General features: G+C 41.1%; 1 protein-coding gene across 1 annotated transcript; it reads right to left on the bottom strand.

Annotated features, from left to right (window-relative positions):
• Window positions 1–6,814: 6,814 nt before the first annotated feature.
• Window positions 6,815–18,102, bottom strand: LOC142955076 (galanin receptor type 1-like). The gene is made up of 3 exons (XM_076096429.1): window positions 17,440–18,102; window positions 17,288–17,353; window positions 6,815–7,135 (listed from the first exon to the last, which is right to left on the bottom strand). The coding sequence occupies exons 1-3, from the start codon at window positions 18,100–18,102 to the stop codon at window positions 6,815–6,817; spliced, it is 1,050 nt and encodes a 349-aa protein (XP_075952544.1).
• Between the last annotated feature and the right edge of the window lie 1,784 nt (window positions 18,103–19,886).

Raw genomic sequence — 19,886 nt, 5'->3', positions numbered from 1 at the left:
GTGTGAGCACACCTTAAAGTTAACCCGTCAATATCCTCAATCACTGTGTGTGAAAATAAAATAACTCTAATGGATGGTGTCGTGGAGAGGTCTGTGGTCACTATGTTTCAGGTATTATCAGGGCATTTTAACAGTCCTGCCTTATTCCATTCAGGGTAACTGGGAGGAGCTGTTGCCTCGGAAGTGGAGTGAAGGAGAGGGAATTAACTTCATCATCGGGGGGGCCTTTTCAGATCCTTTCAGGACCATTTCTTTATTATTACTAGGCGCTCGCTGCGCACACACTCTGAGCTTTAAGAGTCTTCTGCAGTTCTGAGGCTGTCAAAGACGCGTGTGCCCATATTTTTGGTTTTGAGTGTTAGTGAGTAAGCCCATTCTCACCCATCGGTGAAGCCCATGCTGTTTCCCTAATGCTTTTCTGGGAATAGACATGTAGCTTTGGTAATTGTTATTTCTACTCTGGGTTTCTTGCTCTGTACCTTTTAAGCAATGCAACAAAGGGAGAAAGCTAATCATCCTGTAAGTGTAATATTGTCCCATTATCTAGAGCACAAATATATGTTGTTTTTTTTAAATGATATATTGGTTGACAGTTTTTCTAGAGCTGCCAACACTAATGCTTCTGCTTCTTGATTGTAGTTTCTTGATGTTTTTGTTTTTAAGTGAAATTCACTAAATTAAGAAAAACAAAGTCATAATTACAAGAACACAAACATTCACAGCACGTCGTTCACCTTCTCTGCAGAGGCAGTAAAACCGGTTTTCTGCTTCTTTTTTTCCCAAACTGAACGCACCATATTTTACTGTTACTATTGGCACAGAATTATGTGGACCTGAGGCGCAGGAAGGGAAGAAACAACTCAAAGCACATCATTTTCTAAAAAGTTTGGAAGCGAATAAATCTATTTTGCATGACGCTTGTGCTTGCTTGGCATTTTTTCACAAACAGCTTAAGCACAACAATGCACACTGTAGAAGCTAATAGTGTTAAAGTTAAAAATGAAGTAAACTAGTGATGTACGTATTAGGGAATTTGCGGTTTATATGAATTATAATGAATATTTTCAAATAATATAATATCTCTGTTTGGATATTTTATCTTCAGTCGTCCCCGCTGCTCCGTGAAGCTGAACTCGAACCCATTCTCGCTCCATCAATGTCAATTAGATAACAGCACATTTTGAGGAAATGAGGCTGCACAGTCGTATAGGTGGGTCGAGTGAGCACCGTGTTTGTGAGCAAGTGAATGAATGAGTGAGTGAGTGAGTGGTATTTTTACGTCTACGTGAGTGTTTTTTTTCTTCAGCGTGCAAAGAGTGTGCTTTTTGTCTCTCATCCTGTTGTGATGTAACAGGCACTTAGCTTTTGTGCTCATCTCGAAATGTAATTGTAGGATGAGCAATTTCTTCTTGAGAAAGAAATATGAAGCATTATGTAAAAAGAAGGCCGACAAAATGAGGTGGGACGAGTATTCTTCACGATTCTTGAATGGAAGAAGAATCCGTTCATTAGTTTTTAATGAAAGGACAGTTATGAATCATTATCTCTCTATGCAGTTCTAGTGTGAAATCTGAATCATCAAGGCCACATTAACCTACAATATCCATAGTTCTTCTTCAGATCAGTGGTGGGTCATGCGTGAAGTTTTGCCGAAAGTGATGTAATGTAGCCCCGCTGAGTTTCATGTGGTGTGAGCGCTGCGCCGGACTCTGTTTGAAAGATTAGCTATTTAAATGCTTCACTGTTTGTCACCAACCTGTTATATGGTAACTTGGCAATTTGGCCATGTTTGCTCTGAATAATTTGGCAGTGGATCTCATTATGTCCATGTGAAGAGCGGTTCAATGTGGATTTTGAAAATGATAAATATTTAAAGAAATTTTAAAGAAACTTTACTTTCTTTATTTATTTAAATTTGAGAATGGAATTTTGTGTCACCATCTATATAATATATATATATATATATATATATGTATATATATATATATTCTCTTCTTGAAGGATGATTAGTTTGGTTGTTTAGTAACTTCCCAAAAAGTCTTAAAAAACGAACATGGATAAGAACTGTGACACAAATCAAAATTCTGGAACTTAAATTGGATAAGTGAGGAGGTTTTTTGTTTTGTTCCATTGCACATTCTGTTCGTCAGAATCCAAATCCAAGTGACTGTCAGCCAGCCTGGCTATCCAAACAACCATGTTGAATAATAATGAATTGGACAGACAAAAACAATGTGCTCATCTACAGTACCACCTAGAATTGGCCAGCAGAGCTGTGCTTTGCATAAATCACATTGAATTTGCCCAGTGCCAACAGAACAAAGCATTGTTCTCAAAGCTGCACCGTCCACAGTGTGTTTGCTGCCTCAGTGTTTAATGTATGCAGGCAAAGTTTTCTTGGCGAACATTTGAGAAAACTGAGCAACGCTATCAAAGGTTTACATGAAACAATTTCGATAGATTAATTTTCAAAGTGCTCACAGCTGAACCTTATTTTATTGGAGGAAGCAAGTGTGTTTGTTTGTTTGTGTGTGTGTGTAGCTTTGTGAGGCTCTACCTAAAATTGTACTCCACCGATTTAGCTTGCACAATGCAGTTTAAAAAAGAAAAGTATCAAAATCGATGCTCCTTGTCAAAACCTGGCTGTCCAGGTGACCACATTACCCACAATGCAGCTCGATCGCAGACAGCTCAGTCAAACATTCGGGTGTGTGTCACCAGTAGCTTGCAGCTATGTATGTATTTGCTAATTAGCAGTAAACACAAAGTACCACTGAGAGTCATGGAAAGTCATTTGTTTTGAAAAAGTATTGGACAAATTTGTGGCAATTTATCCCTGAGGGGGTATAAATATCTGTACCAAATGTGGTGGCAGCTGTTGAGATTATTAAAACAAAAGCACTTAAGGTGGCGCTAACATTAGCTAATTAGCCATAACACAAAGTACAGCCGACGCTGATGGGAATATCCTTCATTTTGCAGCTTGCTTTACAAATACCCTTATAATGAATGAAAGGTTTACAAAAGTCTCTTACATAAACTTATAGGGAATAACACTGATCATTATAGGGAATAACATTGATCATACTAACACAGGGTGTTGTAAAAAAATTGAATTCCATGTGGTTTCATTCTCTGCATTTCTTGTCAAATGTTAAAAGGGGGCGACTAGCTCACTGGGCTAAGAGGGTTGTCTGGTAACCGGAAGGTTCTTTGGCCGGGACGTGTGTTCTGTGTTCTGTGTCGAAGTGTCCTTGAGTCCACTGACCCCCTAATGGCTCCCTGGGCGCCTGTCATGGCCAGCCCACTGTTCCCTGATACAGGGATGGGTCACATGCTCACTATAGTATAAAAAAAAAACGTTAGTGGTGGTGAATGTCCCTCGTGTAATTATATTTCAGTAGATAAGACTGCTCCATCAGCTGTTTCTGATATGATTTGGCTGAGATTATTTCCCATGTACAAAATCCATTCTTTGGTAATATTCTTTGTCCTGAAAGCTCCCTTATTAAAGACCCCTTATTAGTACAAGGCATCGTGGGAAGACAGGCTGTTTTCTCAGCCCTCTTAGGGATCATTGGGTTGATTTGATGCCAGGAAATGTACTCCACAAGTGTGTAATCAGCTTGTCAACTCTTAGGGGAACCCAACTGGTGGGAATCAGTTATTTTCCCGTTGTGGCAGTGAGGGAGGTGACGGTTGTTGTGTTGTGTCAGTGAGGCTGAAGAAAAGCTTCCTTTAGTGAAGGCCACAATGAGATGTGAGAACACCTTTTTTTTTTGATTTTCATTTGGAAAAAAAAGCAAATATCGGAAGAGCAAGAATTCTTCAAGGAAATGCACAACGTTTAATAGAGTTGTATGGTATAAGTAGCACTGCATAAAGACACAATCAAAAGCCTGGCTATAATTCAAAATACCATCCAGATACAGAGTATTTCAGAGAGGCTTAACTGTTTCTTACATGTTGCATTTTCAAGCACAGAAAGATTAAAACAGACGAGCAAATCTTCTTTTTTTTCCTCCTCTGGTAAATCATTTAGTTTAAACGGCACAGCTGAATCTATACAGTTAACACGATTGAAAAGACACACCAGGACCACCCCAGTAAAACACACACAGCACTGAAAAGCTGTACAAACAGTATCATCTAAGTCAATGAATAAATGAAAAATAAAAAAGTGAATCCCTTAAGAAACCTCCACAAAGAAAGAGTACCTTTATTAGTACCACTACAGTAGTACCACTACAACCTGAAAGGATGTCTAGAAAGTTGTATTTGCAAACTTAAAGGTAACACTTTAATATATAGTAGTCATACTGTGTCTCTTAGTGGTTGTTTGTGTCTCTTTGTAGTAGTCTGTGCTCATTTTGAGTCTCTTCTTGTTAGGATGTGTCTCTTTGAGTGATATTTTGTCGATAAAGGCCAGGGCAGCTCTTTAGGTAATCCATCCATAAGACGTATTCTACTGATACCTTTTATATAGTACATAATTACACTGTAATATGTTGGCATGAATCTGAAGTGCCCTGCGATGAACTGGCGACCTGTCCAGGGTGTACCCTGCCTTCGCCCAATGTTAGCTGGGATCGGCTCCAGCGCCCCGCGACCCTCAACAGGATAAGCGGTTTGGATAATGGATGGATGGATGGATGGAATCTGAAGTGTTTTGCTGAAAAGATGTGCTTTTGTTCCTGTGCTCTTTACATGGGTATCGTGAACGAAACAACACTCTATTTGTGTTCCACATGTGTATTGTCTGCCACAGAAATGCCATTAATTCACATTACCTGTGTCCACCCTAATCTCGCCGAAAAAACAGACATGTCCCTGGCACCACTTGGACTTCATTTCCATGCACATGTCCCCCTTAAAATAATGTCCTCAGTCCATGTGTGGGCATGGATGAGCATCACCATCTGCACAGTCAGCGCTATAGTCAGCAAAGCCATCAACTCCATTTCTTCGGCGGAAACAGTCCTTGACTTTATGATTAGAAAGATGGCTACCAGAAAGGGTGCAAAACAAGCATCAAGTTGTATATGACCAACAGCCCACACAGCACAACACAACATGAAAACTGTATCCCTGTGAGGCATACGTGAATATCAGCTCGAGTGTTCATAATATTAACAAGCAAAGTTAAAATGCAGGCTTTAATCATCCTGGGTTCAATGGCAATGGTAGTTTTTTTTTGTTTTGTTATCTACAGTGGCAACCTTTTGTCATATATATACATATGCGTGTGTGTGTGTGTGTGTGTGTGTGTGTGTGTGTTTGTAATCTGGGCTGAATTCTGCAAATTTGAAAATGTACTATAATTGAGGAGGCACTTGCAAAAGCTGTTTTTCCACGATGTCAAAACTCCTTCAGGGCCTTTTTCCCGTGGTGGAGAATAGGTTTCTATGGTAACAATCAGCGACACCTGCTGACCAGTGCCACCCACTCACATGGAAAACATGGCTCATGTGTTGTGGTCTCTGAGAAGGGGACAGAGATCCTATAGCGACCACGGTAACCGGCTATAATATACAACACTGAGGACATCGTCGGCCCTTTTTTGTTTGCCCAAGGAAACTATGAAGAGCCTGACCGATGAGTTAGCAGAAGCACCGAGCCCTTGCCTTGCCACCCATCTATGCCCAAGTAAAATGTCCTTGTAACTGTTGAATTTCTCCAAAAGGGCAAACTGCTGAAGTGAGGGGAGATGAGCAGTTTCACGCTGTTTCACGCTCTGTTTTTGGTCTTAATTTGCCCAAAATCTATGACAAATCAGTCATCTTTAAAATAGTCAACAACGAGAGAGCTTTGTGCAATGAATACATTTAGACAGCCACCTGAGGTCTGACTGATCTGAGTGCATCGTTGTAGTTCCGTTCACACGCCCTCCAACTCTGAACGGTGTAATTTAATTTAATTTACAACATTAAATTGTCTGAATTTACAACATGTACATTTGCGACAATTTTGGAGTCACCAGGAGCCGCATTTCTGCTCTTTCTAAAGAGGCTATAGCTATCCCCCCCCCCCCCCCCCCGCATCAAGCTATCCAAGCTAACATGTCCCAGACCAGTTTCTCCACTGAACGCACATCCAACCATCTAGTTCCTCATCAGAAAGCAAACAGGTTGGACCCTTGAAGCGTCAAAGTAACAGAGCGTTACTGGGACTAGTTGGTGTCATCGTTGCTGAATTTAACAATTTGAATCCCTCGCTTGTTCCTAAAAAAGAAAGTAATCACAATTCTGTAAAATGTTACTAAACAGTTTCCAACACTGCTCTTCAGACAGAGAAGATGCATTCAAACAACACTTGTCACTCAATATGACGCAATAATAGTCTTGAAAAAAAGTCTACCAACTGAGATTTTTAATACTTTCCGAGTCTGAAAGTACAATGACCTCGTCTTTTTTTTTTATGTATCGGCTTGTAAATATATGGTGATGTGACATATGTCTCCAATCAAAATGAGTTTAAGAGAGAGGATCATTTTCCTGAGGTTCACACTCAACAGGTTTTTTATCATGAAAGAAGGAAACAGAGACCGATCACAGAGTGAATAATCACGCCCTGAAGCCTCAGTGGCTTTGTCTCCTCCCCTCGGGTCCAGGTGTAATGAACAGCGCTCATGTGGAACAGCATGGCTGCAGCAGTATCCAAGCAACCATACTTACCTACAAGAAAACAACCACAAACACACACACACACACACCCCCACTCACGTCTGAGGGCTCTGTCCCCATGACTTTACACTGCGTTTCAGCGGGACAGTCGCCACACTTCATTTTCATGTCACAGTCCACACCTTCGTCAGTCAGACGTTGGTGCAGTTAGTCGACGGCGGCGTGTCCGCCTTGCTGCGGATCTCCTTGACGTCGTTGAGCGCGGAGTCCCTGCCGCCGATCTGGCATTTGAACACCTGCTTGTAAGCCTTCCTGAAGTTCTCTGACAGGAAGGCGTAGATGACCGGGTTGACAGACGAGTTGCTGTACGCCAGGCAGTGGGCGGCCACCCGTAACACGAAGGAGGCCTGGTTCAGCGGGAAGGTCCCGAACTCCACCCACAGGTGTACGACGTGATGAGGGAGCCAAGAGAGGCAGAACACCACCACCACCACCAAGACAGTTTGAGCAGTCTGGGAGCCACACATTGGGAACAGAGAGAGGAGTGGGAGAGGGATTTAGTCAGTGCCTGCAGGGACATCAGTGAGAATATCAATGCTGTACTCAGGGTTAAATCACATTCAGGATAAGGGAATAAAGTTAGCTTTTCTTCTGTGGCTGCTTGAGTCTTTATTCTCATTCCACCGTGTGCTGCTATACACCAAAATGTTGCCGTATATCATCTTCAGACTACAAATTTCACGCGTAGTTGGTGATATCATTTTTCTATTACTTTCACTGAATGACTCCGTGATTACTATCTTTTAATACACAGTGAACTTCCTGGCCAAAGTGAGACTATGAGGTTCAAACTAACTTTCAACAGCAGATGAATACAAAAAAATAAATACTGAAGTTCACCTGCGTTCAGCACATCAACTACTCTGAGTTACTGGTATGTAGAGTATGTTTCATTATGAAGCCTAGTGCATGCAAATGTATTAGCATGGTGCTAAGTCAATTTTATCATTAAAAAGGTTGGGCAACATGCCAGTCGCAAAATATTTCCTTAAAGCTACATTAATGTTTTGTTTTGGCATATTATCTGTGTTATCATGGCAAAAGTTTAATTAAGCAGAAGTTGCCTATTTCAAACATCCTGCAGGCACAGAGCAACACTAGCGTTTATGTGGAGTTGTGTTTCATTCTCTCTCCTCTGTTTACCAACTCCTGAGAAACATATCTGTCTCTTATTAAGCTCCTAAATAATCCACTATGTTCACCAGCTAGTGACTAAGCTTGTTCATCTGCCATGTGGTGCGAGGTAACTATTGGATTCCACGCTTTTCACCGAAAACAGCTGCCTGCTGGCGCTTGAAACAAAGTTGATAATAAATTGCGGATTGAAAAACCAAAACAATGTGTAAAAAGATGCACAGATCCATAATTTAGCTGATTGACTTGGTGATAATAATCTATTGGTTTGTTATTATGAGCGACCCCTTTCACACTGCACATTGTCATTTCATCCATTGTTAATATGAAAACATATAACCTGTGTAATCAACGATAAGTGCAGCTTTTAATTGATGAATATTAGATGTATTTCCTTCTTAAACCAATTCTCATTCAGAGCCTTATAAAAAGCTTATGAAACTGTATTTGTCACGGCCAGGCCGTGCCTCCTGCTTGTCCTGTGTGTGTGTGTGTGTGTGTGTGTGGGTGTGTGTGTGTGGTATGGGCAGGGCTCCGACCTGGTCTCCTCCCGGCTTCCTGATTACAATTCACCTCACCTGCCCAGTCAAACCAGCTGCATTCCATCAACTCATCACTCAACAGTAGATCTACCCCGGTTCTTCATCCACTCTTCGCTAGGTCGTTGTTACAGCTCACGTGGTGGTTAGTCGTTCTTGGCTGCGTCAGAGTTTTTTCCCCCCCAAGTGTTTTTCATTGCATTGACCCTGTCTCCCTGTTCCCGCAGTTTTGTTCATCCTCCTGGTTCCCCAGTCTGCCTGCCCTGCCCTATCTCCTCCTGCCTGGATTCCACCCTCGCCCTCCCTGGATTTTCCCGCTGTGCTCTGGTTGTTTCTCCCCCTTGGTTTCCTGGTTAATAAACCTTTACACCCATACTCCCTGGTCTGTGCTGCGTTCGGGTCCACCTCCACACCCCGTGACAGAATTAAACTGACTAGCGCCACATAAATCACATTATCCTGTTGACATTTCACTCAGCAATCCTGTAGATGTTTACATCACCCTCATATCATATCACTTGCACAGTAAATACTATACATACACTATAGAACATCTCATTCCAGTCTTGTACGTCTCCAGAGCTACATATTAAAGGAGCTTTTCATCCATAAGGCGTGTTCGGCTTATAGGCTCTTTATAGGTTTAACGCTAACTTGTAAGTAATAAAATGTATTATATTCTTACTGAATAATTAAAAGAAAACTCCATGAGGAGAAAACAATGTTTAAAGTGAATAGTGACTGTATACTGGCAGAATACGACAGAGAGATCTGCACAGACTGAGATCATTCTGCTCCGCTGCTCTAAACAGCAGGACATGTTCTCTCTTGCAGTTACCACCGACAATAGAACCGATCCTTATACAAGACACAACAATTAGATACAATTAAACGGGGTGTACTGACGATGATAACCAGATATATAAAACTTGGAAACTTCATGTGACAATGATGGCAAATCACTTTTATGGAATGTCTAAGAGAAAAGTGGTGGATGTTTGTTTTTTCCAGGCAAGACTATTGGTAAAGCTAAAGCCTACAGCTGGGAAGTGTCATTATAAAAACACTAATTACATGCTGTCATGCCCCTCCACTGCATTTAGAAGGAAAAAAAATTGAATAAATAAATTCAGAGGAGCCACAAACTAACTAGAAATGCTGCTTCCTCTGTAGTTTTGTTCAAGGAAAGTTAGAAATGACAAATAAAACATGATACAATGTGTCCAATCTAGCCATTTGAGCATGTTGTAACTATCAGAAATCCCATGGTTTTGGTTTGATTTAAGTGTGAAGTGACACACTGAGCAGGGAAATCTACAGAGTCATAAAGAATCATGAACATGAATAAATGCATTCATACATACTGACATTTGACTGACAGTCTTTAGATGCTGAATTGTTGCTGCCGTATTTGAAGCTGCCAGACTCTACCATGACCAACGGAATCTAACTTTTTTCAATTGTTCCACTGCATTTCCCTTTGAGTAGCACAGAACAACATTCATTCACACAGTGCCCGATGCTCCATATGCCATATGAATTCTGGGTAACACTCATTGGCGCTTTTGCATTAGGGGCCCCTGGGGTACGGCCCCACTAGAGGGCGCTGTTGTACAGAAGAAGTTATAGGCCTTTCTACATTTCAGACACAATAATGGCAAACTTTCTACTTCATAGATTTCTTCAATTTTTCATCATAGTCGGAATGAAATCTCTACTCTAGAAAAATATTGATTTGTAGTGTGTAAATGTGTAAATGTTTAAATGTGCACGTGTTGATGGCCAGGGACCCTATAAGCATCCCATTGGTTGATTTTAATGGGTGTACACGTATTGCTAGCTAAAGAGGAACTGATATTGTGCGTGCGTTAACGTTACAACAGTAGTGATGACTAATGTGGAATATCTAACTACAGTACGATTTAGCACATTACCCCTAGAGCAAAAATTGGAAATAAAACGTTTCGGACCACATCGACCCGATGACTTGATCGTATCTCAAGAAGGACAAGATTTAAAAAAAAAGGTTCAAAAGGAAAACTTGGCTAACTGCTAGCATATCAAAAAAAGCTCTGTTCTACTTTCTATGTCTTCTTTTGGGAGAGGAAACTGTCTGGACAGCAAGTGGATTTAAAGACTTGAAACCTCTTTTAGGAAGGCTGGTAAAACACAAGAGTTGTGCATCGCATGTGGATAATGCCATTAAGTTGGGCTTACTGGGAACAGCGAACGTTTCCTCTCAGCTTGACGGTGCGTACAGACGTGACATTAAACAACACAACCGTCAGACTGAAGAAAACAGGCATGTTCTTGGCAGAATTATAACCTTTACAAAACTTTGTGGAAAGTGCGAAATTGCCTTGCATGGACGTGACGAGGGCTCATTAAACCCTGGCATTTCTAGATGCAAATTTAAGACTATGAGCGAGGGAGACTCCAGGCTAAGAAAGCATTACGATGCTCAACCCTATTTAAAGGGCACTTGGATTGCATGTACAATGGATGAGGTTGCTTAACTGCTGGCAGATGCACTTTTCATTGCTGTGCAGGCAGATGAGACCACGGATGTGTCCTGCAAGTCACAACGAGGCCTATGGTCTGTCCATTCAACTGTTCCTACAGCTATTGCAGTTTTTTTCTGAGCTCATGGCAGAAGTGGATATTCTATACAATGTATACTGCAAAAACAGGAAATTGATGAGGCTGGCATCAACCAGGGGATGGGCACCTTCAAGAAGAATGTAGGGTGTCTCAGGGAACGAGCCAATGTGATTGTGCGAGAAAGCGGAGCAGAAGGGAATAAGAGGAAAACCAACACGTGTGCAATCATGAAAAAAGGCCTGCGACACCGTGTCAAGTCAAGTGGAGGAGAGGCTCACTAAAAATGACCATTTGATTGCAGCAAAACCCAATTGATTGCAAACTTTTCCCAAAGTTTGTAAAATGATTTCCAGAGGTTGAACTTGAATGCGCTGTTAAACTACGGCCAGTAACAAATAAGGCACAACTGAAAACCCTCCACCAGCAAAGTGAACCGAGCAAAGGCGACGCCGCACTTTCTCCATTGAAGTCCATTCCATGAAAACAACTTCCAGGAGTCCTTGTCTGAAACCTGCTGTGACGCTTCTTCAAATCATCATCACAACACCAACGACCAGCGCTGAATCAGAGAGAAACGTCTCCACTCTGAAAGGAATAAAGACATTTACACGGAATAAAATGGGAGCGCAATGGTTGAATGCCCTGGCTATGCTATTTATTGAAAATTAACTCATCCATGGACTGTTGGATTTTAATAGCAAGGTCACAGAGACGTTTGCACACATGAAGGACCGCCGCACCTCATTCCTCTTCAAGAAGTGAACTTCATCGGCGAGTCAAAAGTCTTGTTTAATGTATCGACTGCTGTATTGGCTGAAATGTAGTCGCAGTGCGCCGTTCACTGCATGCGTTTTGCTTTGCGTTTCTGTTGTCCTCATGTTGGTGTTGTTTCGGTCATGGGTAGGCCATTTGATGATAAGAGATCTTTAACATTGTCCTTTGGTGGTCCTATATGTTGGTATGATAAAATATGTTGTCAAATCTTCACTGTGTGATTTTAAATGGCATTATTCTGATGGAATTGTGTCATCACTGCTGTTGGTGATATATTGGTGTCTCCCCCCCTCTCACTTGCGCACAGTTTATTGGTTGTTTCAATGTTGATATAACTATGGTATGTTTGGATTGCATCAATACATTTTCTTTTACGATTATTGTGTGGCCCCACCAATATTTTCATACCAGAATATCCAGAGGGTGTGATTTATGGAGTGATGGACAGATAGTTTACTTGTTGCTACCAGTGAACACGGCCGACAGAGATCATTTTGATGGCTTACGGCAACTGCGATTAGCAGCAATTAGCGGTTACTTTAGCAGCAAGTAAATCTATCCATCACTCCATACATCACTTTACTACTATACTCCCTGTTGTCAAACTGACCCTATAACAGTGAAAGGCATCTTTAGTCTTGATGGTTCCTCTGTTGTTCATGACACAATTGGTCTCATGAACTGAGAGTTTAATGTTATGCTAACACATAAAGCCAAATAAGTTATTTTAAGTCTGATAATTAGGCCTGCTATGGCATGTTTGGGACGGATTATGTTGTCTTGGTTAATGTCAAGTCGACACAATAAAGACGCCTCAAACAATGGCAACATTGCAATCAAAATTGACATAATTGGCCGAATGACGCTTAATGACAACACCACGTTCATAAAGACTCCTTATTGTCCATGATGGTGTCATGCCAGTCTTATCACCCCTTCAAATAAAGTGTTACCAAATTCTATCTCTGATTGTTCCAACAATTCACTGAATACATTACATATCTAGTAAGTGAAATATTCCGAGAAGTGATCTTTTATGTCCGCACTACTACGTCACATAGAAGTGTAAAATGTCTTTGTGTGTCATTTTACACATCAGAATCACATACTGCATTCAGAAAGTTACTTTTCAGCAGAACTTCTTTGTATTGAAGGGTTGAAGAGGGTTTTTTGCACCAAAAAGCACAAAACAATGTTAAAAGTGTAGAATAGAAAAGTAGACCCTCTGAATGTTACACAAAAATGTGTTCTGCTTTAGTTGGTGAATGTGGGAACACTTCATGTTTGGAAATACAGGCTTATGTTAATTTTGTTAAGTCTTTGGCAGCTGTTTTCAGTGAAAACGCTAATAAATCCCACTGTGCACTGCCTGCCTATCACCACATAGCAGACAGACAAAGTCAAATTAGGGACTAGCTAGACGGTGAACATAGTGGAGAGGATCTGTAGAGCCAGATATTTCCTCCATGAGTTGATTGAGGGTAAAACAGAGAGTGGATGTTAGACTTTATTTCACCACATGGCCATAAACAGGATGCTAATGTGTCTCTGTGTGCTGGATGTGTAAATGGGCAACTGTTTGCTAACAGGTTCTCATTAATAACTTCATTAAACGGTGCTATATCAATGTTGTGTTTACAGCTTGTTGCGCAGCCCCAAGTAGCCAAAAGCATTTAATCAATAAAGACAATTAACTGTGGGTGCAGTTGTAGCTCGAAGCTCTGCGTTGATAAGCTGTACGACAGTAACGACAACGCACATGTGCAAAGGTGTGTGCAGGCTGATGAAATGCTTCATGATCATCATTCAAATTCTCACAGGCGATAGGGTCAAAATTGTGCAGAGATATCAGCCCCACCATGTTATGCAAGCACACGTATGTGCACACACACACACACACACACACACACACACACACACACACACACACAGGCAAAGACACAGTATCCAGGGAGAGGTTCCCACAGAGCAGCAACTTAATAACCATGCTTTGTTTATATTGCCTCCATAACACATTCATATCTTCACCTCAACCCCCTGAGAGCCATCAGTTAGTCTAAAACAAACAGCAGCATCAACACGGGACGACAGAACCAATAAAATTCATGCCTTTTAGCCTCTCCTCTCCACCCACTCTGTCTCCACTTGTGATCCTGTTCTGTTGAAAGATAGCCGGTCCCTGCAGCGCAACAATTCATTGATTAAAAGCTGTCAAGATGTATTTTTGACATTGATATATTAAGTTAACAATGATCAATCGTATTGTGTGTCACAGTTCAGTAATGTATTCAAGTGGTGAAAGTAAAAGCAGGACATCAGGACACAAGACAGGCTTTTGTCCTTAAAGGTGCAATGTGTAATGTCTCGCCACCTGCTTCTAAGAAATAGGGGGAAGCATGTCCCCTCTACTGCTGGGTCCATACAATCTAAATGTACTGTAGTCAGTTATACAATTTAAAGAAAAGACAAATAACAACAGGGCAAGGATAAGCAAAATTCCACAAAAGGTGAAAGGCACCACAGAGGTTTATGCTTACAGTTTAATTCTAGCTATAACAACTGTTACCTAACATCAGTAAGGTTGCAGTTTGGGTAATTTAGCAAAGTCTTTCTTTTACAGATAACACAAGAGCTAGTTTTTGTTCCCTAACAAACAACATTGTGTTGACGTGAATTCCTGTCGCATCCTGAGTGGACTAACTCAGAACTCTGAACATTTCAAAAAAGCCACCAAACTAAATGATGCACTTCACTTTTGGGGATCATTCCTATTGGCTCCCCATACGTGAGGTGTTTAGTCGGACTCTCATGTGGGTTTGAGTTGCATTTTTGGGACATAAACGACTACTATCAAACTAACAATATTGCTAAATAAATTGCAACTTTCTAAATGTTCCTTTAATGTTCCTTTAAAATACCATTGAAGCCACTGAGAATGTATTGTGTGTTGTTGAGTGACAGTTTATCCAATTAGCACAGTAACAGTACAGGATAACACTCGATGAGCATCTCGGTCAAAGACGAGCAGTTTGGTCTCTGTAACCTCATAACTATTTGTTAACACTATACTCTGATTCAGAACAGTCACGATTTTCCTTTGAGACGACCTAGTTTAGTTTCAGAGATGACTTTAGAGGTTCCCCGAATTCTTCACCAGCAATGTTCATTGTCTGGGACAATGAACGACGTTTGTGACATTAGTTAGCAAAACGTACTAATAATGCTAACCTCATTAGACTTCAGGAAATCACTGCTCCCAGCCAAGAAATAGTTCTTCACATAACCGTCCGTAAGACCGCAACGTGTTGTTTTTTATGTTTCATGTTTTCGGTTATTATCCATCCATTATCTCTAACTACTTATCCAAAGTGTGCTGGAGACAATCCCAGTGGACACTGGGGAAGAGGCGGGGCACACCCTGGACAGTTGGGGGCGTAAATCACAAGTTTCATCACAATAAGATATGTTATTGATTATTTGGACAATACAATATTTGCTGGTATCACGAAGTCTGCCAAGATACGGTTTTGATTTGATTCATTTCAGATCGATATGAGAAAATGTCATATGTCCAGTTTTATTACTATTAAATAAGAAAATTGATAAGAGAAACGATCTATTCTTTTTGATAAAAATAATAAAAAATAGATATCCTGCTGTTCACTATAAAGTGCAACATGTCTCATGTTTGCGCTGTTTGAATGTTAAGGAATGAATATTTGGGAATTATTAATAAAAGGCGTATCTTTAAGATGGCAATATGTATTGATGTTTTTACTTTACATCGTTTGTATTGGATCATTGAATCGATTATCATTACGCCCCTACTGGACAGGTCGTCAGTAACAGGGCATCTAGTTTCTTTTCATGGATTAAACAAACAAGATGTATCATCCAATATTATGAGTTTAAGAGGCGAGAGTCTGTTTAGAATTTGTTAGACAAACTCAATGGACTACATTTATGTAGCACTTTTGTGCACAGCCCTTTAAAACCCTTTATCACATTCAGGCAGACAAACACCGATGGCAACAAGCCACCATGCAAAGTGGCCTGACCATCTGGAGCAACTGGGGTTCAGTGTCTTGCTCAAGACACTGGTCTGAGGTATATAAGAATTCTGATGACTTAAGGAGGAATATGTAAATTCAGTCTATACACGTCCTCACAATATCCACCACTAATTGTGACTGACCATGAAACACACTTTTTTCATCTACATTTCTATGCAAATGTAAAAAGATAATTAATTGATTATTTCAAAAGGTTGCAATTGATGAACGATTTACATATTTTCATATCTGGGAAAGAAAATTGTGATTAAATGGGTTAATAGAACACAAAAAAGAACAAAAAATGATCTGATCCACTTGACTCCTAATGCACACATATTATTCATTGTCCATAGATTTGCTCCGAAGTTAGCCAACTTTATTATGGTTATCCAGCTCTTCTCATTTTAGTGACAAGCCGCTCAGTCCTTAGCCCCCCCCCCCCCCCCCCCCCCACCCCACCCACCCACACACACAAATACACACTTTGCCGCAGAGCCTAACAGCTTTTCTGGCAGAAACCCTTTAGATTGAAGTTGTTGATACCTTACTCAGATTTAATATATATGTGTGTGTGTGTGTGTGTGTGTGTGTGTGTGTGTGTGTGTGTGTGTGTGTGTGTGTGTGTGTAAACAGTCCGTTCTGACATTAGTTGTAGTTTTACACTTGCTATCCTACCAGGTTAAATGATGTATTCTTTAATGTTTGCTGACTGTTTGTCACAAAGCTGTCAGTGTAACATTTCCCCTGCGTATTCTCCATCAGTATTCTGTACAGTGGGATGAGTATGTGAAATACCTGTTTTAAGCCTCAGTCAATAAAGCATGTATCTTGGGATGATGCTAATCAAAGTACATTCACATTCTCATCAATTCCTCCCCTCCCAGCGGCAGGCCAGCAGTCTGCACTCCTTGGTTTCATAGCACAAGGCCATTATTGGACGGTGCTGCTGAACTGACCGGCTGTGAAAGACAACAGACAGACAGACAGACAGACAGACAGACAGACAGACAATCAAGCGGGCAAGAGCAGATAACTGGCTCTGAAGCTAGATGGCCGTGAATCCAGCGGGTATAATGAAGGCTAGAGGGTGGTTTGATTGCACATCGCCCTTTAGACCCACTTTGCTCGAGTGTGCCATATGTGTGCTTTTCATCATTCATCCTCATTGGAAACGTTATCATCATGGCAGCTCATTGTTTAATTCTGAATTCAAGTGTTCAGGTGGTGACTTATTTGTAAAAATGTTTTTTTGACTTGAATTGTTTTCCAGATGAACTTAAAATTTTGACATTTCAGAGTCATATTTTATTTTATTGTATTTTGTTTATTATTTTAAATCCAACATATTCGTAGTAAGTCAACAGGTAACAAATCATCCCATTTTTTTTATCTATCTTATCCAGTGTGTATTTAGTGTGTTTTTTTTTCCTGATTACAGTCGGACAAGTTTGCCAACATATGGCCAAACTCTCACCCCTCCAAAGGACAGCTCAATACGTACCTTTTTCTTTGATGCCTCTGACTTTTTGGACATATTTCTCAGTTTTTTGTGCAAGTGATTTAAAACCTGTAAGCAAGGAAATAGAGGTAAGTGTTGGATTGCTCAAAAATGTTCACAGTCATTCCATGGCCCGTGCGAAAAGCTCTCCTTACCTTTGCGTAACAGAAGGAAATCAGCAGCAGAGGCAGCACATAACCAAACACAAACGTGCAAACCACATAGACTTTCTTCTGGGTTGGGGGCCACACTTCCCAGCAGAACGTGTGATTCTGTCCGCTGTGAAAAATGTTCTGGTAATACATGACTGGCGCAGCCATGGCCAGGGAGAGTATCCAAATCACCACCACCCCGATCAGGGCATGCCTCGCCACCCTTATAGAGGAGGATTTTCTGGAGTGCACAATGGCGATGTATCGGTCCACGGACATGGCCGACAGGGTGAAGATGCTCACCAGCATGGACACGGTGAAGAAGTAGTGGATGAATTTGCAAATGAAGGCGCCCAAGACCCACGTCGGCAACATGTAGACGGTGGACTGGAAAGGGATGCAGAAGAGCAGGTAAGACAGGTCTGCTATGCTCAGGTTGAGGATGAATATGTTGGTGGTGCTCCGTGGTTTCCCCGGTTTGCTCCGGGCCAGCACAGTGATCACCATGGAGTTGCCCAGCACCCCGAGCGAAAAGATGAGCCCGAAAACCAGCAGCGTGATGAAATTATCCGTGCCGATCCCGAATAAAAGTTGCTGGTCCTCCTCGTGCGCTCTGCTGAGGTTCCACGGCTCCTCCAAGAGCCACACAGACTCCGACAAGTTCATGATTTATTTTTTCCCCCTCTTTAGATGAACTTAAAACGCTGCAAAAAAATTACCTATGAGAGGTCTTCGCCCCGCTGCTGCTGCTGCTTCATGCCAGTTTTAAGAGCAAGGGTTTGTGGTCCGGTGCGTCTCCATGAGCTTTCTTGTTTCTTTTATCTCAAGGTTTCGCTAAATCCCCCAAATTATTCTTTCACCTCACATTCGTAATATATGTAAACGATCCTCTCTTCTTCTCTGTACGCCATGCATCGGTGTTGCCGCTGCGCGTCTTGGAGCTCGTCCTGGTGTGCACCTGATGCCTTCTGCGCACCGACCGCGCTTATCCACTCTGGAGCATATTTCTTTGCTGGAGGACTTTTTCTCCCCCCCAAATTATAGAAGTGGCTGGACTGTGTCATTTGCGTCAGCACCCAGCATAGCCTACCACCTCCCGAGAAATGCTGATGGGGAAAAAAAGGAATCTTTTCGTTTCTGAAACCACTGATGTACAATTTGGAGGGCAAAGGCCAATGCCATTTTCTAAATCAGACTGGGTTAGTTCTGACACATTATCCCTCGGTTGACAATGTTACTGTGATTATTCGACTGGATTGCCAAAATTGCTATGTAGCACACAACTATCCCGTTTGACAGTATGATTGCCTTATTTGAGGTTCATTATATTTTATCATGAAGGAGAAATATGCTTTCTAAAAAATAATACAATTAAATGACTATGATTACGTGTGTGCGTTTAGTAAAAAGTGTATTGTATTTAAGCAGATTGTGATGTGCTTTCCCCAACTGCTAGATGGTCAAGTTAGACACCAAATATGAAATAAGATCTTTGGGGATTCTGAAATGAACAGAATGTGTCATCTTTTTGACCAAAAGCCATGTTGAACTCCCTCAGGGTAAGCAGAATCCCCAGACAACCAAAGTGTCATTTCGAGGTCCAATTTTTTTGAAATATGTTCCAGTTTTTGATGACATTTCTGTTGTGCAAACGATCGGTTTATTGTAAACTGTGATGGAAAACCCTCTATTCCATGGTCCACTGATAACACATTTAAACTACTGTAGCAATAATATGTATCTCCAGAATCACAAAGAGCAATTCATGCTGGCCATGTGCAGTTATCTGATGGGATCAATCAGAAGTGCTGGTGTTAAATACATGTTTTACTATTGAGTAACCTGCCATTCCTCTTTTTTAATTAAACCTATAGTGACTGATTCCAGCAACTAGCCACTCGGTTGGATGCGGGAGAAGATCCTATTTACTCGCTTCAACAAAGAGATTCCACACTCTTTCACTTTTGGGTTAGGTTCCCATTTAATTAGAGATAACAGATAATGATATATGATATGATAGAACTTATCTTCCTGGTCTCCCTCTGGTGTGTCTTGCTTGCGGTGAAAAACGTGTGATCTCCCCGTCACCCATGCATCATTAGCTGTCTGTTGCACCTGTGCCCTATATACCAATTACCTGCCACAATAATCCACACAGCCACCCGTGGTCAACCTGAAACTGTTAGAAGAAAGTGAAAAATGACCATCACAGTTTTTCAGATTTCAAGTTGACGGCTTGATGAAGTATTCTGTCCAACCTACAGCCCAAAATCCAAAGATACACTTTAAACAAAGCAAATCCTCACAGCTGAGAAGCTGTGAGCAGATCCTTTCTGACATTTTGCTTGAAAAATATTTGAAATGATTCATCGATTATCAAAATGCAAAGTATATAAATTGATGTGCCCTGCTGTCAGTGGTGGAAGAAGTACTCAAAATGTTTACTTAGG

The sequence above is a fragment of the Anarhichas minor genome, unplaced genomic scaffold (genome assembly GCF_050575085.1).
Source record: "Anarhichas minor isolate MPS153535 unplaced genomic scaffold, ASM5057508v1 ptg000022l, whole genome shotgun sequence".
In the NCBI taxonomy this organism is placed as follows: Eukaryota; Metazoa; Chordata; class Actinopteri; order Perciformes; family Anarhichadidae; genus Anarhichas; species Anarhichas minor.
The sequence above is the reverse complement of the archived record's forward strand: the minus strand, read 5'-3'. Positions and strand labels throughout refer to the sequence as shown.

What these genes read in the sequence shown, in the direction of transcription:
- LOC142955076 (XM_076096429.1), bottom strand. Translation starts at nt 18,102, where the DNA reads ATGAACTTGTCGGAGTCTGTGTGGCTCTTGGAGGAGCCGTGGAACCTC. An exon ending in TTTCCTTCTGTTACGCAAAG is followed by an intron (nt 17,354 to 17,439) that starts GTAAGGAGAGCT and finishes CCTTGCTTACAG; the next exon opens with GTTTTAAATCACTTGCACAA. An exon ending in CAGAGGCATCAAAGAAAAAG is followed by an intron (nt 7,136 to 17,287) that starts GTACGTATTGAG and finishes TGTGGCTCCCAG; the next exon opens with ACTGCTCAAACTGTCTTGGT.